General features: G+C 45.0%; 1 protein-coding gene across 5 annotated transcripts in view; it reads right to left on the reverse strand.

Annotated features, from left to right (window-relative positions):
* hemk1 (HemK methyltransferase family member 1) overlaps nt 1–27,236 on the reverse strand; it is a 72,138-nt gene that overhangs the window by 32,693 nt on the left and 12,209 nt on the right. For all 5 annotated transcript variants that reach the window (XM_055648007.1, XM_055648009.1, XM_055648008.1 and 2 more), the window contains 2 exons: nt 4,433–4,579; nt 2,319–2,383 (listed from right to left, as the gene is read on the reverse strand). In XM_055648007.1, coding sequence (XP_055503982.1) covers nt 2,319–2,383; nt 4,433–4,579 — 212 coding nt within the window. The remainder of the gene's footprint in view (nt 1–2,318; nt 2,384–4,432; nt 4,580–27,236) is intronic.

Below are 27,236 nucleotides of genomic sequence, written 5' to 3' on the forward strand. Positions count from 1 at the left end.
TGCAAAAACTAGAAAAGTGGGACTGCAAACAAAATATTTTGACAAATGCTTCCTCAAGTGCAATACACTTGAATGAAGTCTGATAGTTAACAAAAATTACTTCTACGTTATCCTATTTTTTCATCCACTCCCTGCACACTTGGGGCAACGTACAGAAGCCAATCAACCCACAAACCTGCACATCTTTGGGATGTGGGAGGAAACCGGAGTACCCGGAGAAATCCCACGTGGTCACGTGGAGAACATACAAACTTGGTGCAGACAGCAGCCATGGTCAGGATGGAAGCTGGGTCTCTGACACTGTGAGGCTGCAACTCTACCGCTGCACCACTGTATCGGCCCAATGCCAAAGGATTTCCTTGTTGAGCAGTTAACTAACCATTGCTACATCGATAAGTTTAGCAATAATATGCATCTCTAGTCAGGCACGGAACTCGCAATCAAAATATGGAGGGGACCGGGGGACAGGGGGGACACAATTTTTTGGTGGCCGCGCTCGCATGTGCACACTCACAAACACACGCAAGGCTTCGGTGGCTCAATCCAGCACTAAATTCAGCTCAACTCTGCCTGTCTCGCCGGGTTAACCTACAGCCCTGACTGGACTGACGGGATACCAGTGCTGCTTCTCCACGCTGGCCATATTTCCCGCAAGCCCAGGCAGGTTAACCTGGTGGGACAGGCAGAGTTGAGCTGGGTTTAGCACTGCTTCTCTGCACTAGCTGTGGGTACAGCTCGCGTCTGACTCCCGACCTCTCTGGCCACCCATGGGAGGGGGAGGGGGGCACTCGGGCGGGGACGGGACAGCGCCGGAGACCCGGCCGGGATAGATCCTGGCTGCGGATGAGGCGCAGGTCTGTGCCACGTCTCCCTCCTCCAATCACCACGCTCTATCCTCAGTCCCACTCCCCCCCCACCCCCGCTCCTCCCTCCTCCAATCATCGCGCTGAATCATCATGTCCCGCCCCCATTTCCCGCTGACCGACGTCTCTCTCGTCCAATCGGTGCCCTCGATCAGCAGTCCCACTTACACTGTCTCGCGGAAAGCGGAGATTTTAAAATCCGGATGACAAAAACTTGCGGGGGATGTCCCCCACCTCTCAAATCATGGGGGGGACGTGCGCCCTCACCCCCCCCCCCCCCCCCCCGGGATTTCCTCCCCTGTCTCTAGTTACTGGAACTAATTTGCATCTCTTATCTCACTAGGGACTAACTTACTAATTTACTGTTGTGTTGTGTCTTTTTTTAATTTTTTGTTCTATTCTGTTCTGTAGTTTTTGCACAATCCGCAGGCATTGCCACTTTAATTTCACTGCACATCTTGTATGTGTATGTGACAAATAAACTTGACTTGACTTGGAATGTATACATTCTACCACACTGTCATCTTAACATCCAATAATCTACAGAAGGCCAAGAAACCAAGCGATAGCTATTTATTTAAAATGCAAAATTAAGATATTTAATTAAAAAAAATTTTAATTAACAAAAATCCAATCCAACATTATAGACAAAAAAAACCCACACAAAATGCTGGAATAACTCAGCGGGTCAGGCACCATCTCCGGAGACCATAGATAGGTGTCATTTTGAGTCAGGACCCTTCTTCAGATCATATAGCTTTCTCTGCCTTAAATAAAATCATTTACATTGTCTAATTTACAGTCCCATATCGTACAAACCACGTAGCCTTTGACGCTGAAGAGGATGACAAAACCTTTGTTGCTGTTTTGTGAATGAGGCTGGTTCTAGCACAGCCTTGTGACAGAGTTGAAGAAGGGTCTCGACCTGAAACGTCACCTTCCCATGTTCTCCAGAGATCCTGCCTGATCCACTGAGTTACTCCAGTACTTTGTGTCTACATTTAATGAAACTCACACTTTGCCCCTTGGCAGCACTTGAAGGATGCAGATGTTCTGAAAAGAAGAATACTTGGAATGTGGGGGCTGTTTAATGAGGAAAGATTGGACTGTCTGGGCATGTATCCACTAGTTTAGTAGTGGGAGGGAAATTGACTGCAACCTATTAAGAAGCAAGGGCCAACAGATGCTCTCCCTTGTTCTCCAGGCATGCTGCCTGTCCCGCTGAGTTGTTTCAGCACTTTGTGCCCTCTAGAGATAAAAGGTGCGAGACAGACCGAATGAACAGTTGTAAATTGTGAAGCCAGAGGAAAGAATGTTGGAGGAGGAGGAGAGGGAGGAATGGGTGCGTGTTCAGATGGGGCAAATGAAAGATAGATAGATCAGCCATGATTGAATGGTGGAGCAGACATGATGGGCTGAATGGCCTAATCCTTCCCCTATAACTTATTAACTTACCTCTCCGCATTTTCTCTGGTAAGTTTGACAGCTTCAGGGCTTTTATCCACTGCCACAGCCAAACTCTGCAAAGCAAAGCATTCAATCGGACAAAGTCACGCAACATACGCCAAAAACAAAAGACACACGGTGCCGGGAAGTGTTGCTGGAGGACCTGCAGTATCTTTCAATCATCAATAAATAGAAGTATAATGGGGAATATCAGAACAGTGAAATCGGCGCCTATTTCTTCACACATCGCTTTGAAGATTCTTGAATTTATTGCGCTCCCTCAGATGTGGTTCACAATCTTCACCACATCTGAAAGCACTTCTCAAAGATCAGGAGGGATAGTCTTCATCGCTAAAGCATGGCAATGTATCATGCAGTGGGTGAGGGAGACATGGGGAGCGACATCCTTCACGAAGGCTTTGAAGCTGGATCTGCATCCGACCATGCAATAGGCTTGTGATTGACGCTGACATGAGGTGCTGCCTGTCGAGCATTCATCCTTGTTTTGATCGCCTGATGGCTGCGAAGAAATTGACAGAGTATCGGCTGACATGTTCTAATAAATCGGGCTGTTTTGTAAAAAAAAAATTGTTTCTGGGGTCACGGTAGTGACCAAGAATGTCTGATGGGGTCGTGGGGCTAAAAGGTTTAAGAACCACTGGTATAGAGTGCGAGATTTAACAATCATGCCAGACTTGATAACCTCCAGCTCCACTCATTGTTAACAATATCTTTAGTTTAGTTGAGAGATCCAGCGCGGAAACAGACCCTTCAGCCCACCGGGTCCACGACGACCAGCACTCCCCGCACATTAACACTATCCCACACCCACTACGGCCAATTTATTTTTACATTTACCAAGCCAATTAACACAAACCTGTACGTCTTTGTAGTGTGGGAGGAAACCGAACATCTCGGAGAAAACCTACGTAGGTCTCGGGGAGAACGTACAAACTTCGTGCAGACAGCACCCATAGTCAGGATCGAATCTGGGTCTCCGGCGCTGCATTCGCTGTAAGGCAGCAACTCTACCGCTGCGCCACCGTGATCACCCTGTTGTTGTCTAACAACAACATCTTGTTGCCTAAGTATCATCATAAGGTATAAGCTCAAATCATAATTTAATTTTACTTTAATTCTAATTTTAATTTGAAAGAATCAGATAGGTGACAACTAGCATGGTTATTGTCAAACAGTTTAGAGAAAAATGAGAAAATGAAATGTTAATATTGATTGAATTAGTTAATTGATTGAAAGATACGGCATGGAAACAGGCCCTTCAGCCCATCGAGTCCACACCGGCCATCCATCCCCCGTTCCCGCTTATTCTTTAATTTAAATTGAATTTTAGTTTACCATAGTCACGTGTGCTGAGGTACAGTGAATAGCCTTTTTTGTTGCGTGCTACCCAGTCAGTGGAAAGACTATACACGATTACAATCAAGCCTTCTAAAGTTTACAGACACAGGATAAAAGGAACAACAAGGTAAAGTCTAGTAAAGTTTGATTAAAGGTAGTCCGAGAGTCTCGAATCAGGACTACTTTCTAGTTGGGGATAGGATGATTCAGTTGCCTGGTAACAGCTGGAATTAAACCGTCGCTGAATCTACAGCATGGAAACAGGCCCTTCAGCCCACCGTGTCCACACCATCCATCAATACCTCGTTCACACTAGTTCTATATCTTCTTCTTGCGTATGGCGTGCACAGCCTAAAGTTGTAGGACAACTTGTTCTATTTGATCTTACTTAATTGTGCATGCCAGGTTGATTGCATTCGTCGAAACAGGGCGGACCATGTGAGGGTTGCAATTTCCCACCCCACTAGTTCTATATCATCCCATGTTTGTATCTGCACCCCTTTCACAGAGATTAATTGACATACAAACCCACACGTCTATGGGACATGGGAGGAAACCGGAGCACTGGGAGTAAACCTACGTGGTCACAGGGAGAATGTGCAAACCCCGTATAGACAATGCCTGAGGTTAATATCGAACCCGGGGTCTCTGGCGCTGTACGGCAGCAGCTCTACCAGCTGTGTGCCACTAATATTTTGTTGACTATGTTTCAGTTCAAATATGTGAATAAAGAGGGTTTAAATAAAGATGTTGGCAGCACCTACCTGCTTGAAGGAATTCAACAAGCTCAGGATAATGGCACCCGATCCACACCCAACTTCCAGGAAGACAGGGCCCGATGTCTGATTGAAACTGGGCCAACGTTCCTTTTCACCTGTGGCAAGTTCTGACAGAATCAGGCTAACCAGCTCCTAATTAAAATAAAAACAGAAAATCAGCCTCAAGAAACAGCGCCCTATTTTGCACAAAAGTCGCAGCGCCAAATGGATTATTGGCTTCACAAAGATTATTTTCCTTCCCAACCCATTGAACAATTGAGTCTGTTCCAAGCTCCGTAATAGGCGATGCCTCATCAAGACTTTCTTCCCAGACTTTTCACTGTAACAACTAAGTTATTGATCTAGAAACAAAGAACTGCATGTGCTGGTTAATATACAAAAGGACACAAAGTGCTGGAGTAACTCAGCAGGTCAGGCGGCATTTCTGTAGAACATGGACAGGTGAGGTTTTGGGCCGAGACGCTTCTTCATACTGTACTCAACGCCCCGACTGGTGAAGGCAGGCATATTACAGCATGAAGAGAATGTTTGAACTTGTGCCTTTCATGTCATAAAGCATCTAACATCCACTGCAAGTAAATTCCATAACAGCAAGCTCTCACAAAACAGCTTTGGTCTAATGGCTTGATCTTGAGATCTCGAGTGAACGATAAATATTAGGGTGAACATCAAGGATAAATCTCTTCCTCTTCATCGAGATAGTGCTGTGGGATCTTTAAATCATGCACAAACAGGATGCTCCAGTTTCCAATTATCAACTCCCCTCAATAACTTGGCATCCGTTTTAATTTTCCCTCTGGTTTGCTTGAGGTAATGTTCTACATTTGAAAGAGATTGGAATTCAGATCTGTTGCTTATTATTATTGAGCATAAATCAGCATCTACGATGCAGACTGCAATTCCACTCACAACGACTCTCGATTTGAGCCCTAGCATAAAAATAAACTGCAACATCAATCTGCTGGAGCAACTCAACAAGTCGAGCAGTACTGGGGTCTGCAACCACCCTGCACAACAATAACCACAACCCCACCTCAGCACCAGACTAATATGAACCTTAGATACAAGGAACTGCAGATGCCGGTTTACAAAAAAAGACACAAAGTGCTGGCGTAACTCAGCGTGTCAGGCAGCATCTCTGGAGATCATGGATATGTGACATTTCAGGTCCGGACTCTTCTTCAGACACAAAGTGCTGAAGTAACTCAGCGGGTCAGGCAGTATCTCTAGTGAACATGGATAGGTGACGTTTCAGATCAGGATCCTTCTTGAGTCTGAACAAGTCTGACCCTTCTACAGTTCTCCAGAGGTGCTCCCTGATCCGCTCAGTCACTTCCATACTTTGTGCCTTTTGTTCTTAGCTACACTAGTTCTATCCAACACCCTAAAGGGCCTGACCCACTTTCACCAGTTATTCACAAATTCTCCCGAGTTTTCCCCTTGATTCAAACTCGCCGAATGTTCGTAACGAGTCCGTTGGAGTTCGTAGATATATCGTAGCGGCTCGTTATGCCAGACGTACGTACTCGTGGCATCAGGTAAGTCAGGACTTTTCTTCCAGCCCGATAAAAAATGTCCACGAGTAAAAAAATGGTCGGGATGAAAGAAATTACAACTTTTTACTCGTATGGAGGGCATCAAAATAGTCGTGGGAATTCGTAGACATACTCGTAGGAGTTCATAGGAGTTCGTGAACATAGTCGTGGAAGGTCGTAGGAATTCGTAGATTACCACAATCTTTTTTTTTTAAGGTCCTTTAAACTCGGCAGAGGTTTTGAGTTATGTCGTGAAAGTGGGACAGGCCCTTTAGGGCAATTTACAGAAGCCAATTAACCCACAAACCTGCATGCCTTTAGAATGTGGGAGGAAACCAGAGCACCCGGAGAAAACCCATGCAGTCCCAGGGAGAACGTGCAAACTCCACGCAGAGGGCACCTGAGGTCAGATGTCAGCAAACTCTGGGTTGCACTATCAGGGTCTGGTTTACCTGGAATAACTGAAAATGTATTGCATATTTATTCATCGTGCAGTTGCATTGAACGTGGCTGTAAAGCTGTGGCAAGTGAGAATTCCATTGCCCTGGTTCGGGTGCATATGACCATCACACGCTTTTGATTCTCTTGTCTGCAGGGGGTGAGGAATTGTCGACATATAGGGGCGGATCCTTTCCCCGCACATTTGCTGCTCACACTTTTGAGTTTCTCCAGGGGATTGTTTGTTGCTCCTGATTCCAGCCTTTTGCCTGTGTCTCCATTATAAGGTGATAGTGAGAGGCGAGGTGGTTTCCCGCAGGGTGAAACACTTCAGTAGTTACGGTACATCTGCGACATGGCAAATGCATGCTGCAGCCTTGACTCAATGTGAAACATGGTTTCTGTCATGTATTGGCATGAAACGGGAAAGTCCCCAAGCATTTTACAATAGTATTAAGAGACAGAAGTGCAAACTGCGAAGGAGTAGGCAAAGTGACAAAGTGTGAGGAGAAAGAATATGTAAGCTGAGATCTTAGATAAATAACCCTTATTTGTATTTACAATGGAGAAGCACATTGTAGCTGGAATATTTAGGGAGGGGGGTGGAACAATTGTAGATCAAATTATACAGCACTTTGTGTTTTACCCTGACCCACTGATTTACTCCAGCACTTTGTTTTTTTACAGCCTACCCAGCCCTTCCACAGATGCTGCCTGACCTGCTGAGTTACTCCAGCACTTTGTGCTTTACCCTGACCCACTGAATTACTCCAGCACTTTGTATTTTTACAACCTAACCTTTCCTTCTACAGATGTTGCCTGACCCGCTGAGCAGGGCTGCCAACATTGGGTGAGTGTTGGGAGTGACAAATTGCGAGAGACCAAGCCCGAGGGAGCGTAGCGATCGGGGGGGGGGGGGGGGGGGGGGGGGGGGGGGGGGGGGGGAAGGATGTGGGAGGGGGGTATTCAATTTCTATTCAACCTGTCAAAGGAATTTGAGGGGGGGGGGGGTTAGAAATAGTCAGTGTGATAAACAAACATAATAGTTGCGTGGCAAATGACAATAGTGCTACCTTCCCAATATTTAACTGAAGGAAATAATGGGTTATCGGGGCTGTATGGTGTGACCGACAGCCTGATTCCTTGCATGTCATTTTAATATTACACTTATCCCATCCCCCTGGATATTCCAGATTAATAAATTGAGGTTTTGTCAACTAATTACAAATCAGGCTAATTACAAATCAATAACATTAGCCAACTCCGAAACACGAAGCGCTGAGCATTGGGATCAAGACATCACGGACAACTGGCTTCAGTTCACCGCTCACATCTGGCAGCCACGGAACGTTTTTGAAAGTGGGGGGGCTGAGCGATCACTGATCAATGGCCTTGGGAGTGGAGCAACCGAGTAGGGGGAGCGTGTGGGAGGGGGTGTGGACGTTAGGGACTTTTTGAAATTTTATGTATTAAAATCATGTTATAGTGCATTGTAGAAGTATGATTTCAATGTTTTTTGTATGAAGTATTTTTAAGAGGTGACTTTTTAAGGGGTAACTTTTTCCACACAATGGGGTGGTGGGTATATGGAACAAGCTGCCAGACTGATACATGGATAGGGCAGGTTTGAAGGAATATGGACCAAAAGCAGGTAGTGTAGCTGTGACATGTTGGCGGGTGTGGGCAAGTTGCACAGAAGGGCCTGTTTTCACACTGTATCACACTATGACTACATTATACCTCCACCATGCATGAATGCTTCAAAATCAAGTGGTCGAGTTTTATTGCCATATACTCAAGCATAGAAACATAAAAAATAGGTGCAGGAATAGCCCATTCGGCCCTTTTAGCCAACACTGCCATACAATATGATCGTGGCTGTTCATCTAAAATCAGTACCTCTTTCCTGTTTTTTCCCCATACCCCTTGATTTCGCCAGCCTCAAGAGCAAAATGTAGCTCTCACTTGAAAACATCCAGTGAATTGGCCTCCACTGCCTTCTGTCGCAGAGAATTCCACAGATTCACCACTCTCTGTGTGAAGAAAGTATATCCTCATCTCAGTCCTAACTGACCTACCCTTGATTCTTAAACTGTGACCCCTGGTTCTGAACTCCCCCAACATCGGGAACATTTTTCCTGCAGTTGCAGTAAGTGCAAATCTAGCAGGCAAGCAGGATGCTTTCTCCAACCACCCCCATTTGAAGGCCACTATCTTCCACCGTTTCTACCCAGTGCTTGGTCCTTACTTCCAGCAGCCATGGTTGTCCTCCAGGATGCATCGAGCCGCAGCCTGATCCATGCTGGTCACCTGGGCGAATTCGGCACAGAGACTCTCACGACAGCGGCGCAATGCTTCCGATGCCTCTGAATGCCCGGGACTCTTGCACTGAGGCTGCTCCATGGCCGGAGCTGCAGCGAGCGACTCGCCAGCCCGGCAAACACTCGCCAGCCCCGGCAAACACTCGCCAGCCCTAGCTCCCTGCCTGCATCTGTCCCCGCCGCTGCTTCTGCTTCCATCCCTCCCTCAGCCCCGGCTCTCCAACACCCGCGGCCCATGCAGTTGATATGAGTTTTGAAATTTTCGTTGATCACAGAATTTCTCACGACAGAGCGTGAGAAATTTGTGATCAGCGTGAGAGGGTGAGAATTTGGCGATGCGTGAGAGTTGGCAGCCCTGCGCTGAGTTACTCCAGCAATTTGTATTTTATAAAAAAAGTATGAGATGCCACATCAGGCTTAGAGGTGGGTAAATCCCAGAGTATCCCAGGCCGTTATGGGAAGAAACATAGAAACATAGAAATTAGGTGCAGGAATAGGCCATTCGGCCCTTCGAGCCTGCACTGCCATTCAATATGATCATGGCTGATCATCCAACTCAGTATCCCGTACCTGCCTTCTCTCCATACCCCCTGATCCCCTTAGCCACAAGGGCCACATCTAACTCCCTCTTAAATATAGCCAATGAACTGGCCTCAACTACCCTCTGTGGCAGAGAATTCCAGAGATTCACCACTCTCTGTGTGAAAAAAGTTCTTCTCCTCTCGGTTTTAAAGGATTTCCCCTTTATCCTTAAGCTGTGACCCCTTGTCCTGGACTTCCCTAACATCGGGAACAATCTTCCTGCATCTAGCCTGTCCAACCCCTTAAGAATTTTGTAAGTTTCTATAAGATCCCCTCTCAATCTTCTAAATTCTAGAGAGTATAAACCAAGTCTATCCAGTCTTTCTTCATAAGACAGTCCTGACATCCCAGGAATCAGTCTGGTGAACCGTCTCTGCACTCCCTCTCTGGCAATAATGTCCTTCCTCAGATTTGGAGACCAAAACTGTATGCAATACTCCAGGTGTGGTCTCACCAAGACCCTGTAGAAGAGAGAGAGGAGACTTCTGAGGCTCTGACAGAAATGCTCAAAACTCCTGTAGTCAAAGAAGAGGGGCCAGATAACCGGTGGGAGGCAAATGTAGCATTTTATTCATGAAGGTAGCAGGAAAAAGCCAGGTAATTATGCATTTGTAAAACAAATTTGCATTTGGGAAAAATGAAAGACTTATCAATGGCAGTCATCATGGCTTTGCTAAGGGGACACCTTGTCTAACTGATTTGACTGAATTTTTTGAAGTCATAGCACTGCCGATGAGGGTAGTGGATAGGACAGGTTTAGAGGGATATGCGCCAAGCAAGAACAAGTGGGACTGGTGTAGATGGCACATCTTGGTCAGCATGGATGAGTTAGGCTGAAGGGCCTGTTTCCACGCTGTATGATTCTACGACAATGAACAGTGCAGCACAATAATAGGCCCTTCAACTCACAATGTCTACGCCGACACGATCTATGGAATTGATTGAAAGATACAGCATGGAAACAGGCCCTTCGGCCCACACTGACACTAGATCTGTTCTCCCACTTTCACACCCATTGCCTCCACACTAGGAGTAATTCACAGAGGCCAATTAACCTAATGCTGAGACTTAATAAAGTACTGGTCAGACCGCATTTGGACTATTGGAGTGAACCTCTTCTGCACCCGTTCCGAGTTTAAGAAGATATACTGGGCATGTTTTTTTACAGCGAGTGGTGGGTATCTGGAATGTGCTGCCAGGGGTGGTAATGGAGAAGACAGAGGTGATAGTGGTGTTTAAGAGGCTTTTATATAGGCACATGAAACACAGGGAATGGAGGTACTAGATGGATCACGTGCAAGCACTGGAGATTAGCTTGACTTGGCATCATGGGCTTAAGAGCCTGTTCCTGTGGAGACACACAGAACTGCAGATGCTGGTTTAGAAAAGTGCAAGAGTAACTCAGCGGGTCATGCAGCCATCTCTGGAGAATGTGTATAGATAACGTTTCGGGTCGGGATCCTTCTTCAGACTGATTGCTCAGACAGCTGCACAATGTCATCGTCAACTAATTGACCTGAAGGTTGATGTGGGTGGAACAGTGAGTTGTATTTTGGATGGAGTGAAGAAATCTCTTGAGCCACAACTCGCTGCATGATGGATGTGTTGCCTTTGGCAACCAAGGCCTAATTTCCCATTCAACACAAGCATGAGCTTCAGACTGACTGAAGCAGTAATGTTGAAGATATTCAGGCACTGTAGTGACTATGACAGCAAGAGGCAATGTAGATGCAGCTGTTTCCTGACACATTTGACACTTGCTCAACAAAAAAAAAACTTTGTCTCCCTTTTGCATCGCTCTTCAGAGAATTTTATTCATGTCTAAGGGCTGTTTCTAATTATCTATTGCTTTGCACTTCAGTCATCTGTTTATTCTTTCCTACTTCTCTTCAATAGAAGTGGCCTTCTAAGAAAACGAAAAAGAATGTTAAAAGCCCCTTTGTCATCCAAACCTACTAAAAGAGTAACGGAAGTTTTGATGTGGGCAAAGCAGACTGATATAGAGGGCGGCACAGTTGTGCTGTGGGTTGCGTAGTGTCTCACAGGACAGCCACGAAGGGTTGATTCTCATCTCTGCCTCTTTTTGGGTGGAGTTTCCATATTCTCTGTGAAACTCTCTGGGCTTCCTCCGGGTGCTCCAGATTTTTACTTTAGTTTAGTTTCGAGAATCAGCAGGGAAACAGGCTCTTCTGTCCACCAAGTCCGTGCCGACCAGCGATCGTCGTACACTAGCACTATCCTACACACTAGGGATATATATATGTTTTAACCTTAGGCAATTAACCTGCAAACTCTGGCGCAGAGAGGCAACAACTCCACTGCTGCGCCACCATGCAGCCCCCTGCCATATGGTCGTTAAATAATTGTATCTCGCTACGAAAATAAACTAAACTTGTTTGACGGGAACTGATACCACCAAGTTAAATGATTCTCCCACTGGTATTGGCTTTTCAACTAGTCTCAGTTGGTAGCTTTCTCTTCTTTGAAACAGAAGTCAGTGGGGCTGATTCCGAATATAGACTTTGGCATGTACTTCTGGCTGACACGTGGGTGCCACTCTGCCAGACCCTTGGATTGTTGCACATGTTGCAGTTCAGTTTCGCCACTTCCCCTTGCGAATGTAAAATATCCCGTGGCGTGAAGGGAATTTTCCCTGCCCTGTCCCTCGTCCCTTCTTCAGTCAGCACCACCGAAGGACAGACTTGTGTTTTTCCATGTGAGTTTGGAGATTTGCCAGCCACAACATTGATTCTCTAATTGTGAATTGCATTAATATTAAACACTCTCGACTTCTGACCTGCTGAGTTACTCCAGCACATTGTGTCCTTTTGAGTACTAACTAGCATCTGAACTTCCATGTTTCTAGAAAAAGTTAATTGGTCATTTTCACGCTGCCATTTACAAGATCATGCGATGGGCATTTTAGCTTCTGCAATCCCTACATTTTGCAGTAGCTACTCTTAAAAGTGAGCACTTAGTTGACTTATTTTCATCATTGGCCTTTGTTCAACTATCTGCCTCTCAAAAACCCCTCTCGTATGTGTTCACCTACAACCTGCCATTATTTGCCCCTCTTCCCACCCCCCCTTCCCTTACAATTAGTCCAAAGAAGAGTCCTGACCCGAAACATCATCTATTCATGTTCTCCAAGGATGCTGCCTGACTCGCTGTGTTACTGCAGCACTCTGTGAAACGTCACCTATCCATGTCCTCCAGGGATGCTGCCAGATCCCCGCTGAGTTACTCCAGCACTTTGTGTCTCTTTTGCACTTATTTGAATTAAAGCATTTGAGGATAAAGTGGGATCTGGTCTCGACCTCAATAGTCACCCATTCCGACTCTCCAAAGATACTGCTAGTCCCGCTGAATCACTCCAGCATTTTGTGCTTATCTTTGGGATCTATTATACAGTGCTCTCCATAATGTTTGGGACTAAGACCCATAATTTATTTATTTGCCTCTGTACCACAATTTGAGCTTTGTAATTTAAAAAAATATCATGTGGTTACAGTGCACCTTGTCAGATTTTAACAAAGGCCATTATTATACATTTTGATTTCACCATGTATAAATTACAGCAGTGTTTATACATAATCCCCCCATTTCAGGGCATCATAATGTTTGGGACACAGCAATGTCATGTAAATGAAAGTAGTCATGTTTAGTATTTTGTTGCATATCTTTGAATGCAATGACTGCCTGAAATCTGTGATTCACGGTGGACATCACCAGTTGCTGGGTGTCTTCTCTGGTGATGTTATGCCAGGCCTGTAATGTAGCCATTTTTAGCTTATGCTTGTTTTGAAGGATAGTCCCCACTGTTTTCTCTACAGCATATAAAAGGCATGCTCAATTGGTTTCAGATCGGGTGATTGACTTGGCCACTCAAGAATTTACTATTTTTTAGCTTTGAAAACTCCTTTGTTGCTTTAGGAATATGTTTGGGTTCATTGTCTTGCTGTAGAATGAACCGCCGGCCAATGAGTTTTGAGGCATTTGTTTGAACTTGAGCATAGGATGTGTCTATAGACTTCAGAATTCATTATGCTAACACTATCAGCAGTTGTATCATCAATGAAGATAAATGAGACCTTCAGCAGCCATACATGCCCAGGCCATAACACCCCCACCACCGTGTTTCACAGATGAGGTGGTATGCATTGGATCTTCGGCAGTTCCTTCACTCATCCATACTTTCCTCTTGCCATCACTTTAATATGTTATTCTTCGTCTCATCTGTCTGCAAGACCTTTTTTTCCAGAACTATGGTTGCTCTTTTAAGTATTTCCTGGCAAACTGTAACCTGGCCATCCTATTTTTGCGGCTAACCAGTGGTTTGCATCTTGCAGTGTAGCCTCTGTATTTCTGCTCATTACCTCGTCTGCTGACAGTGGTCATTGACAAATCCACACCCGAATAGTGTTGCTGATCTGTCAAATAGGTGTTTGGGGATTTTTCTTCATTATAGAGAGAATTCTTCTGTCATCAGCTGTGGAGGTCTTCCTTGGCCTGCCAGTCCCTTTGCGATTAGTAAGCTCACCAATGCTCTCTTTCTTCTTAATGATATTCCAAACAGTTGATTTTGGTAAGCCTGTTTGGCTGATGTCTCTAACATTTTATTCTTGTTTCTAAGTTTCACATTGGCTTTTTGATTTTCATTGGCACAACTTTGGTCCTCACGTTGATCAACAGTAATAAAAGGTGATGGAAAGACTGGAGGAAAGACTAGGTGCTGAGAGCTCTCGTATACCTGCATTTATGAGGCATGTATACACACCTGAGCAATTACAAACGCCTGTGAAGCCATATGCCCCAAACATTATGGTGCCCTGAAACGGGGGGACTATGGATAAACACAGCTGTAATTTCTACATGGTGAAACCAAAAGGTATAAAAATGGCTTTTAATAAGATCTGACAATGCACTTTAACCAGATGTGATTTTTTTCTATTACAAATTTCGGGTCGAGTCTGAAGAAGGGTCTGAAGAAGGATCTTGACTCGAAACATTGCCTATTCCTTCGCTCCATAGATGCTGCCTCACCCGCTGAGTTTCTCCAGCATTTTTGTCTACCTTCCATGTTTTTTCATGATTCTATCATGTTCTTGAATGATACAAGAATGATCCCAGAAATGTGTGGTTTACATATGAAGAGCGTTTGACGGCCCTGTACTCCTTGTACTTCAACAGACTTGTTTTCTAACTGTGTGTTTTTGCATCAATGTCTTGTTTTTTTTGTACACTTTTTTTCTTCTTTAACCTGTCTGGTAGAACCAATGTGCAATTTATGAATAAGTTATGTTTTTTTGCGTTTTGTCTATGTTCCTGCAAACAAGATCTTGATTGTAGAAACAAAAAACTGCAGATAGATGTTGGTTTTCACCAAATGACACAGAGTGCTGGAGTGACTCAGGCAGGCAGCATCTCTGGAGCGCATATCTGTCGTGCTGCTGCAAGCAAGATTTTGTTTTCCCTTTTCGTGAAGTATGATTTAACTCTCTTGACGTGGTCATCTTTCGTGTCAGGGCCCTTCTTCAGATTAGTTTTTGTTGTACCTGTTTTCACCATGCTGGTGCATGTGACAATAAACTCGACAGGACTTAACTTGCTCATGTTTGTTTTCCAAGATTAATATCTATGGATCACAACTTTCAGTTAATGGTGAAATTAGTCCTAGGCAAGTGTTGCATGAGGAAAACGGCTCGTATAATTTGTGATCGCTGATCACAAAAATGATAAGCAACATTGCTGCATTTAACATGAACGAGATTTCCTCGTAATGCTCAGCGATAACAAAGTGCCCCCAGAGAAATTAAGCTTGCGTGTACTTCCTAGTAGATGTGGCAAGGGCACGTTCCTAGAATCTAAGAGAGCATGCAGTTCGGAGAGGAAGCATGTGCACCACAGACCCAACCTGCACAAGAGCGCTCGCTTCAGACCTGGCCACTATCCAGATCTTCTGCTGCATGGTTAACATTAACTCTTGCATTTCCTGCCTTTTCTCCCTATCAAAATGTCATTTCTGTTCCAGATATTTTTTCCTTCTTTAGTTCAGTTTAGTTTAATTTAGAGACACAGCGTGGAAACAGGCCCTTCGGCCCACCGAGTCCACACCGATCAGCGATCCCCACAAACACTATCCTACACGCACTTGGGAGAATTTACAATTTTAGCAAGCCAATTAGCCGACAAACCTGCACGCCTTTGGAGTGTGGAAGGAAACCAGAGCACCTGGAGGAAACCCACTCAAGTCTCAGGGACAACGTACAAACTCCGTCAGGATTGAACCCGGGTGTCTGCTGCATTAAGGCAGCAGAGCCACGGCCACGGTGGCGCAGAGGTAGAGTCGCTGCCTTACAGCGCTTGCAGCACTGGAGACACGGGTTCGATCCCGACCTAGGGTGCTGTCTGTTCGGAGTTTGTACGTTCTCCTCATGATCGCTTGGAGTTTTATCCGATATCTTCGGTTTCCACCCTTATTCCAAAGAAGTACAGGTTTGTAGGTTAATTGGCTTGGTGTATGTGTAAATTGTCCCTAATGTGTGTAGGATATAGTTAATGTGCAGGGAACGCTGGTTGGTGTGGACTCAATAGGCTGAACGGCCTGTTTCCGCGCTGTATCTCTAAACTAAATTAAGCTACTCTACTGCTGCACCACCCTATCGGCGGCTATTAATATCAAAATAGGTGCCTTGAATATCTTGAATAATGTTTGGTGAGCATTTGACGGCTCTGGGCCTGTACTGACTGGTGTTCAGAAGGATGAGGGGAAAACCTCATTGAAACTTACCGAATAGTAAAAGGTCTGGATAGAGTGGATGTGGAGAGGATGTTTCCACTAATGGGAGAGTCTAGGGCCAGAGGGCACAGTCTCAAAATAAAAGGAGGTACCTTTAGATAGGAGATGAGGAGGAACTTCTTTAGTCAGAGGGTGGTGAATCTGTGGAATTCATCGCCACAGATGGCAGTGGAGGCCAATGGGTATTTTTAAAGCGGAGATTGATAGGTTCATAGTTAGTAAAAGTATCAAATGTTATGGGAAGAAGACAGGAGAATGGGGATGAGAGGGAAAGATAGATCAGCCATGATTGCATGGCAGAGTAGATTTGATGGGCCAAATGGCCTAATTCTGCTCCTATGACTTATGAACCTCAAACTACAGACGGCCTGTTGATCTGCTAGGAACTCGGATTCACACAGAAAACACTGAGACCATTGTTCCGCTTGAGTGAGCTCTTTGACAGGACTGTTCATGAAGAGTACAGAAAAAGTCAGCAGGTCAGACAGCTTATTTAAAAAAATATATACAGCAAGGAAACAGGCCTTCACTCTACACAGAGAGCTCCTGAGGTCAGGTTCAATAGACAATAGACAATAGGTGCAGGAGTAGGCCATTCGGCCCTTCGATCCAGCACCGTCATTTACTGTGATCATGGCTGATCATCCCCAATCAGTACCCCGTTCCTTCCTTCTTTGTGTAAAGTTGTGGCACAAACACTGCAGATGCAGAAATTCTGACACAAAACACTCAGCAGGTCAAGCAGCATCTGTGGCGAGTGAAGGACAGTCAGTCTTTCAGATCAACACACTTTCACACTCCAGTACTTTGCTCAAAAGCCATTCTGCACCCAAAGCCCGAGACTCTCCAAAATGAACCAAGGTGCAGAAAGTATCTAAATCCAAAAGGTCACAAAATGCTGGAGTAACTCAACAGGTCAGGCAACATCTCTGGAGAACATGGATATGCAACGTTTCGGATCGGGACCCTTCTTCAGATCCTTCCATCCTTTTTCTCCAGAGATGCTGCCTGACCCGCTGAGTTACCTCAGCACTTTGAGTCCTTTACTGTAAACCAGCATCTGCAGTTCCTTGTTTCTACAAAGCTAAACCCAGTGTTTAATGCTACACCCACCCTATTAGACTTGGAGTGGGTCACCGCACACCAGACAAACGCAACAATGCTCTCACTTCTGCTTACAGAAACACTGAATCTGTGTGATTCATCGCCACAGGCAGCTGTGGGAGGCCGTCATTAGGGATTTTTAACGGGGGATATTGACAGATTCTTGTATGGGTGTCAAGGGTTATGGGGAGTAGGCAGGAGAATAGGGTTGCGAGGGAAAGATAGATTAGCCACGATTGAATGGCAGAGAAGACTCGATGGGCTGAATGACCTACTTCGACTCCTATGATTTCTGAACAATGGCTAAGAGGCTTGTTAAATGCCAGCCATTGTCTATTGTACAATTCTGGCTACTCTTGACTTCACTAGTTATTTAAGTCGTTTCTTTAAACTCCTTTCCATTTTATTTGCTGAACCTGTAGTCCCTTGTGCGTGATTAATATTCCCATAGCTACAATCCTTTCCTAGAACCACTAGGAATTAATTTCCCCTTCTTAATTCCTGGATTTCAAAGGCCAGCTGTATCTACAACACCAGCTTAGATCAGATAACAGTCTTGCAATTAGTTTAGTGATGCAGCGCAGAATCAGGCCATTCAGTGATAGTCACCAGCGATCCCCTTACAATAGCACTGTACTAAAAAACTCGGGGACAATTTACAATCTTTACCAAAGCCAGTTAACCTACAAACCTGTACATTTTTGGAATGTGGGAGGGAATGGAGCACCCCGGGAAAAGCCCACGCGGTCACGGGGAGAACGTACAAACCCCGTACAGGCAGCACCCGTAGTCGGAATCGAACCCGGCTCTCTGGTGCTGTCAGGTAGCAACTCCGCCACTGTGTGCCGCCCATTGATACTGAGATAACGACTGCTTTAGATATAACCGTTACCGAAGGAACCATTTTGTGTGTGAGAATTTTATTCAAGCCTCCTCTTCTCTGCTGTGAAAAACATAAGACAAAAAAAAAACGCACAGGAAATAAAACTGTGCTGTCAGCAGAACAGTAGAAGCAGTGTGGGCAGATGTTCACACCCTTGATCCTACTCAGCATTGGAGATACATGTCACCACTGGTCGCCTGCTGCATGCAGTATAAATAGAACATTTCACGGATGGCTCGCAATTAAGCATTCATTCAGCAGCTAATGACTGTGCAAAAATTATCAACAGGCCCCTCTGCATTTTGTGCTGAAGCAGAATGTCTTATCTTTACTGGAATCAAAAGTATTTTAAAGGAGTGTTTCGAATGTAGAAAAGAGGAACTGCAGATGCAGGTTTACACAAAAGGACACAATGTGCCGAAGTATAACTCAGCGGGTCAGGCAGCATCTCAGGAGAACATGGATAGGTGATGTTTCAGGTTGGAACCCTTCTCCTGACCCGAAATGTCACCTATCAATGTCCTCCAGAGATGCTGCCTGGCCCATTGAGTGACTCCAGCACTTTGTGTCATTAAAGAAGAGTGCATTGCCTCTTTCACATTTACTTTCCTGCCCCATGTTCTCCAATGGATTTTTATCCACATTTTGATTTGGTTCCCTCTGGTTCTAAAACCTTTTGTCAATGGCAAAAATGGGGGTGGCACGGTGGTGCAGCGGTAGAGTTGCTGCCTTACAGTGCCAGACCCAGGTTCGATCCTGACTACAGGTGCTGCCTGTATGGAGTTTGTACGATCTCTCCGTGACCGCGTGGGTTTTCTCCGGTTGCTCCGGTTTCCTCCCACACTCAAAAGACGTACCCGTTTGTAGGTTAATTGGCTATGGTAAAATTGTCCATGTGTGTAGCACCCCATTCTCCTGCTTTCTCCCCATAACCCGTAGTAATCAAAAATCTGTCAATATCCCAACTGGTTGGCAGAGACTCGGCGAGCCTCAGGGCTCGTTTCTGTGCTGCATCTCTAATCCAAACTAAACTTCTTTCTATACAACCAATCTAAACCCATACCAACGCTTAAAATGTGGATTATAAATATGTTGGACACAGCACATCTTGAAAAAATGCGAATCTGCCTAATAGATAAACCAGACCAATTCTTAACCAGTTGGTCTCCATTTATTGACTTCTTGGATGCATGTGGTGCAACAGAATCGTAAAAACTAACTGTTTCAGGTCTGGGTGAAAGTTGGTCAAGAATACAAATACTCATCTCCTATCTCCTATTTGCTACTCTCTCTCTTTTTTCTTTTTTACTTTTCTTCCTCACTCTCTCTCCTTACACATGCTACACGTTTTTCTACTCTCTATTATTTAGTCTCTTTATCTCTCTCTCATTTCTTTAAAAAAAAAGAAGTTGTACATAGAATGTAACATGCCAACATATATTTGGCACCTGAAAAAAAGGTACCACTGTATTGTACTTACTTCTAATAAATAAACAAAAAAACCCACACAATCTAAACCCATCACGATCTTGTACACTTCTGAGACACTGGATCCACCAATGTGTTTGACTCTTGACCAACTAGGCAAGAGCGATATAGAATGTAAAAATCTTCAAAGTAATTCAATCTAAGTAGGGCGGCACGGTGGTGCAGCCGGCATTAGGTGCAACGCTGTAGGAAGAATTAATCTGAACAGACTGTTCTCCATGTTTAACATCAGATTGTGAATGGAAACTGTAAGAAAAAACCCCCAAACACACAGTGTGAAGCAGAAGGCGAAAGTGACTGGAATTTATTTAATCAGGCTTTCGGTTTCAGTGAAACTCATACAAATAATACAGACTTCCAACATCAATGGAAAGTGGAGGTGGTAGGACAGGCAAGACAAAGATTGCGTTCTGATTGAATGCCTCAACTGTGACATTATAGTGCCTTTTTCTCCAGAGATGCTGCCTGACCCACTGAATTGCTCCAGCAGTTAGTGTCTATCTTCATGACATTTTAGTTGTTTGGTATCTGGGCTAAAATTCCTGCTAAGATGCTTTTCAAATCTCACCTCAGAAACAGGATTATTTTTTATTACATAAATCCAGCACAGTGCTGCAGCCGATAGAGCCGCAGCCTCACAGCCCAAGAGACCCGAGGTTCTATACTGACCTGCGATGCTGTCAGTGTGGAGTTTGCACGTTCACCCTGTGATTGGACAGTTTGCAGTTTAATCGGCCTCTGTAAATTGCCACTGATGTGTAGATGAGGATTAGAATCTGGGGGGAGTTGATGGGAATGTGGGATTAATGTTAGATTCGTGTAAATGGGTAGTTGGCATAGACTTGATGGGCCGAAGGGATTGTTTCTGTGCCTCTCATTAGGGCAGCACAGTGCCACCATGCAGTAGAAGAGTGCAGACTGTACTGCATTCTGAGAAAAGTGATGTATGTATACAAGAACATGCATCAGGATCTTGTCTTCAGGACAATAGACTTCGGAAACTTTACGAGGATGTTGCCAGGACTAGAGGGTCTGAGCTATAGGGAGAGGTTGAGTAGGCTGGGACTCTATTCCTTCGAGCGTAGGAGGATGAGGGGTGGCGTATAAAATCATGAGAGGAATATATCGGGTAGATGCATAGAGTCTCTTGCCCAGAGTAGGTGAATCGAAGACCAAAGGTTTATGGTGAAGGGGAAAAGATTTAATAGGAATCTGAGGGGTAACCTTTTCACACAAAGGGTGGTGGGTGTATGGAACAAGCTGCCAGATGAGGTATTTGAGGCTGGGACTATCCCAACGTTTAAGAAACAGTTGGACAGGTACATGGATATGACAGGTTTGGAGGGATATGGGCCAAATGCTGGAAGGTGGGACTAGTGTAGCTGGGACATGTTGGCTGGTGTGGGCAAGTTGGGCTGAAGGGCCTGTTTCCACACTGTTATCAATCTATGACTCTAAACTGCAGAAGCACCTTAGCCAGAGCTTCACTGGGCAAAGCTGACCCTCTATAAACTCTTCTTATGACACTTAAGAGGCAATGGATGCTGGACCTGGGAGCATCAGAGCCAAAGCCAAGCATTCTACGGTGCGTCTGTAGTGGTTTGTATGATGTACAGTGGTGACGCCTAACGGCAGCGGCTCAACTACAGTCGTCTGTCTTTTTTTATTTTTGTCTTATTTTTGTCTTGTTAAATGTATGTCTTGAGTTAGTTTTTTATTTATTTTTTAGCTGTGTATATGTGGGGGGTGGTGTGGGGGCTGTGGGGGAAACCGTTTTAAATCTCTTCCCTGTGCGGGGACCCGACTATTCCCTGTCGGGTCTCGGATGTCGTTGGGCCTAACATCGTGGAGCCGGCGGCGACCTCCGGCCGGGACTAACCTGAGGGCTCCAGTTGCAGAGCCTGCGGAACTGAGATCGCGGAGCTGGCCAACTTCGGAGCGGGGAGAGCTGTGGTGGCGCGCGGCTGCGACCCGACTTTGGAGTTCGGAGGCACCGGCCGCAGACCCGGTGGACGGGAACATCGGGAGCTCGCAGGTCCCTGGTGGGAGACCGCTTTTCCGAGCTCCGCAACGGCGACTTCTCCCGCTGGAATCGCGGGTTTAAGGACATGGAGCCGGGGCCTAACATCGCCCGGCGCGGCTTAAACGGCCTCAGGACTTACCATCGCCCGCCGGGGGCTTTAACATCGGAGCCCCAGTTCGCCTCGACACTGCAGTTGGACTGCTGGACCATGGGAGAAGGAACACAGGGAAGAGATAAAGACTTTGCCTTCCATCACAGTGAGGAGATGCTGGAGACTCACTGTGATGGATGTTTATGTAAACTGTGTTAAGTGTGGGTCTTGGATTGTGTTTGTAATGTAAAAACTGTAGAAATGATATTTCGTTCAAACCTAGGTATGAATGACAATAAATTGCATTCTATTCTATTCTGTGAGTCACTGGAGACATGCCGAATTTCCTGGGGAAGTAGAGACGTTGTGCCAGCTTGGCTGTTGCCTCAATGTGGTTAGTCCACCAGAGATCTTTGGCAACATTTATGCAAAGAGGTAGTGAAGGGGGGAAGTTTTTTATATCCTCAAAAATCTGAGATATTAGTTTTGTTTAACGACAAGGCGATGGAAACAGGTCCTTCGGCCCATCAAGTCCACGCTGACCATCCATTACCCATTCACACTAAGGGCCAATGAGCCTACAAACCCGCACAACTTTGAGATATGGGAGGAAATCAGAGCACCCGGAGAAAACCCACGCGGTCACAGGGGGAGCGTGCAATCACAGTACAGACAGCACCTGAGGTTAGGATCGAACCCGAGCCATTGGTGCCGTGACACAGCGGCTCTACGAGCTGCCCTATTTTTTCTATGAAAGTATAAATCCAGACGAACCACTGGGTTAATGGAGGCGATAGTTTATGAATGACAGGGAATTGGAATTCACAATAAAGTTCAAAACTGAATGGTATAACTCTTTGCGATCCTGGCATCTACACATGTTGTATTGTACAATCTTACAAAACCCAGTTTCTAGGTAGCTATTTCTCCTTCTAAGGTCAACGTAAATTCCCAGAGTGTAGTTAGTCTGCCAACATTTTGCCCATTAAGTTAACTAACTACTAACCCGCTGTAATTATTTTCCTCAAGATTACAGCATCCACAGTCTCTTGTGTCTCCTTCTGACTATATAGTGTTGCAATTCTTCAATTCTTCAATACAACTCACACGCCATGAAGAATACTGTTGAGGTGCAATGCGGGGAATGTGACAGACTAACTGCCTAGATTAGGCTCCCATAAAACACTGTTGAAAGGAACTGCAGATGCGAATATATACTAATGGTAGATACAAAGTGTTGGAATAACTTAGGGGGGTTAGGCAGCATCTCTGGAGAAAAAGGATGGGTGACGTTTCGGGTCGGGATCCTTCCTCAGTCTGAAGACTTTCAGCCTAAAGTACCAAAACGTCACCCATCCTTTTTCTCCAGAGATGCTGCCTAACCCGCTGAGTTACTCCAGCATTTTGTGTATTATCTCCCATAAAACACTTTCTTCTTCTGAAATTCTAGTTTTGCTTAAGGGATAAATGTTAACCAAGTCCAATGTTTGTTTCACTGATCTTCTTTGAAATTGTGCTGTGGGATATGAAATTACAAATGATGATTTTTATGCTTAATAGAACACAGGGCAGTACAGCAGAGTAACAGGCCTTTCGGTCACAATGTCTGTGCCAAATGTGGGGCCAAATCAAACTAATCCCCTCTGGTTGCCTGTGATCCATTTCCCTCCATGTTCATGTGTCTGTCAGATTTGTGCTTAAATGCCACTATTGCACCTGCCTCCAGCACCATCCAGTGTGTTCCAGTCACCTATCTCTCTCTCTCTCTCTCTCTCTGTGAAAAAACTTGCCTTGCACATCTCCTTTAAACTTTGCTCCATTCAGCTTATGTGGGAGGAGTGTGGGAGAAAACCAGGGCACCCGGAGAAAACCCACGCAGTTGCAGTGAGAACGTATAAACTCCATACAGACAGCACCCATAGTCAGGATGGAACCTGCGTCTCCGGCGTTGTCAGGCAGCAACTCTACCGCTGCGCCGCCGTGCTGCCCGAAACACAACACAGGAACGGGTTGTTTGGGCCACAATATCAATGCCGAGCACGAGTTAAACTAATCTCCTCTGTCTGCACATGATCCGTATCCCTCCGTTACCTGCATGTCCAAAAACCTTTTAAAAATCACTATCGTATCTGCCTCCACCACACGCCTGGCAGCGTGTTCCAGGCACCACCACCCACTGTGCAAAACAAAATTGTCCTGCACATCTCCTTCAAACTTTGCCTCTCTCACCTGAACCCTGTGCCCTCCTTAAGATTTGACATGTCCATAATCTTAAGAAGTTTTTTGAAAAATATGTAATTGGCTTTAAAATGATCTGAGATACCACCGACATGGAAAATTAGTTTTAAATGTAGAAAGCTATCCAGAACATCCAGAGATGTCACTTAAAACAATGTTACATTTGTAGCAAACAAATAAAAATAAAGCAGTAAACATTTCACGAAACTCTCAAAGATTTCCTAAAAAACTGTCAGAATAGTGTGTGTTCACGTACAAAACTGAATCTCTTCTGCATGCATATGTAAATTGAGCGGAAACAAACAAATTGTAATAAAAAGGAACTGCAGATGCTGGTTTATACCAACAGTTGACACAAAGTGCTGGAGTAATTTAGCAGGTCAGGCAGCATCTCTGGAGAAAATGAATAGGTGACGTTTTGGGTCGGGACCCTTCTTCAGACTAGTTTTATCATTGTAAATGTACCAATTCCACCATCTGCTGGCGACTTAGGGCAGTGCAGGACATTGCCAAAGGGAAAATTAAATAATGCTAAGTTGCACAACACAGGGAAGAAACAAGAAACTGCAGATGCCGGTTTACACAAAATGATGCAAAGTGTTGGAGTAGCTCAGCGGGTCAAGTGGCATCTCTGGAGAACATGAATAGGAGATGTTTTGTTAAATGTCATCTATCCATGTTCAGACTGAAAGTCATGGAAAAGGCAAGATGATGTAAAGCTAGGGTTCCCAACCTGGGGTCAATTTACCCTCGGGGTCAATTTCGCCTTCCAAGGGGGTAAATTTATTGATTCGGGATTTGTACATATTTTTTCTCATTGACTGACTGTATTTGGTTCTGGTACACCGGTATCTGTTCATCATTAGTTGTTCATAAATAAGTTAAATAACATTGTTATGTGCTATTAAAGTTGCCAGCGGTAAACGGGACGAGAAAGGTTGGGAACCCCTGATGTAAAGATAAAGAACGATGAATGAAAGATATGTAAAAAAATAATGATAATAAAGGAAACGGGCCATTGTTAGCTGTTTCCTTTACCATTGTTACTTTTTTACATATCATTCATTCATTGTTCTTTATAATTCTACATCATCGTCTATATCTCTCGTTTCCCTTTCCAATGACTTTCAGTCTGAAGCAGGGTTCCGACCTGAAACGTCACCCATTCCTTCTCTCCAGAGATGCTGCCTGAGCTACTCCAGCATTTTGTGTCTATCTTCGGTTTAAACCAGCACCGACACATCCATCCTTGTATTCCTTTTGCCAGTGTTTTATGCGATAAATGTACCAATTGACCAACTGCTGGAACCCGAGGGTAGTGCAGAACATTGCTGAAAGGGATAGGGTTTCGGCCCGAAACGTTGCCTATTTCCTTCGCTCCATAGATGCTGCTGCACCCGCTGAGTTTCTCCAGCTTTTCTGTGTAACCCATAATTAAATGGTGCCTGGTTGCACAAAAGAGTTATTTGAACACTGTACCTTCAACCAATTACCCACGTGTGGGGATAGTATGAGAAATGTAAGCCATCTCAGTTTAACATGTAGTATCCATCACTGACAATGTACATAGGCAAGACAAAACCAATGTAGACTCAGTTGAACATTATGCCCCTGTCCCACTTAGGAAACCTGAACGGAAACCTCTGGAGACTTTGTGCCCCACCCAAGGTTTCATTGCGGTTCCCGGAGGTTTTTGTCAGTCTCCCTACCTGCTTCCACTACCTGCAACCTCTGGCAACCACCTGCAACCTGCGGGAACCGCACGGAAACCTTGGGTGGGGCGCAAAGTCTCCAGTGGATTCTGTTCAGGTTTCCTAAGTGGGACAGGGGCATACTCTCGATCCACCAAAAGGCCTACTGAATTTCCCGGTTACTAACCACTTTAACTCCCCTTCCCGTTCCCACACTGACCTTTCTGTCCTGGGCCTCCTCCATTGCCAGAGTGAGGCCACATGCAAATTGGACAAACTGCAAATCATATTTCACTTGGGTATCTTACAACCCAGCGGTATGAACGTTGAATTCTCCAATTTCAGGTACATTCTACAAACACCGTCCCCCTCCCTACATCCTCCACTAAAGCTCCATGAACCAGTTCCAGACAGATGCAACAATGTATCTGTCCTGGGCTCACACCATCTCTCGCCAGCAATCGGCCTATCAGGCAATCTACTTGCTTGTGGTCATATGATGCCGGCCCTGATTTGCCCTGTTTTTTTTCCTTGCTTCCAGTTCAGTGGTAGAGTTGCTGCCTTACAACACCAGAGACCTGGGTTTGATCCTGACTACGGGTGCTGTCCGTAGGGATTTTGTACTTTCTTCCCGTGAATTGTGTGTGTTTTCTCCAGGAAGCTCCGGTTTCCTCCCGCACTCCAAAGACGTACAGGGTTGTAGGCTAATTGGCTTGGAATAAATGTAAAATGTCCCCAGTGTATGTAGGATAGTGTTAGTGTGCAGTGATTGCTGGTGGGTGCAGACTATGTTGGCTGAAGGGTCTGTTTCTGTATTGTATCTCTAAATTAAACTAAACAAAACCTTATGATTTTTTTAATTTAGTATGAAAATATATTGCTGTCCTTTTATTACTTTTGTATTGCTTCCGTAATTGCAAAACAATTTGACATTGTTCATTTGAGCACCCTTGCCATCTATATTCTATTCCCTAACTCCAGTGATAGTAATATTCATTGCAACTACAATAAGACTGTGCCTCTAGCTTATCTTATGACTTTTCCTTTCATGGGACTGCACTTCCACATTTTTTCCAAATTTTATTCTCAGGATCATGAAGAGGCCCCCCTTGGGAGTACAGTTTTGATCGCCCTGCAATTGGAAAGATGCCAGGAAGCTGGGAAGAGTGCAGAGAATGTGTACGAGGATGTTGCCAGAACTTGAGGGCCTGAGCTATAGGGAGGGTTTGGCCTGGGTAGGACTATATTCCTTGGAGTGCAGGTGGATGAGGGGATATCTTATAGAGTTGTATAAAATCCTCAGGGGAATAGATGGAGTAAATGCACAGACTTTTACCCAGGGTAGGGGAATAAAGAACTAGAGGGCAGATACAATGCAAGCCCCTGTGTTCTACCAGTTTCCCTCGCTCTCTCTTCTTCCCCTCCATTGTCACTCAGGGCAGGAGAATCAAGAACCAGAGGGCATAGGCTTAAGATGAGAGGGAAAAGATTTAATAGGAACCTGAGGGGACACACAGAGTGTGGTGGGTGTATGGAACGAGCTGCCAGAGAAGGAGGCAGGTATTATAACAGCATTTAAGACACATTTGGACAAGT

This window comes from Leucoraja erinacea, chromosome 16 (genome assembly GCF_028641065.1).
Source record: "Leucoraja erinacea ecotype New England chromosome 16, Leri_hhj_1, whole genome shotgun sequence".
NCBI classification, from domain to species: Eukaryota; Metazoa; Chordata; class Chondrichthyes; order Rajiformes; family Rajidae; genus Leucoraja; species Leucoraja erinaceus.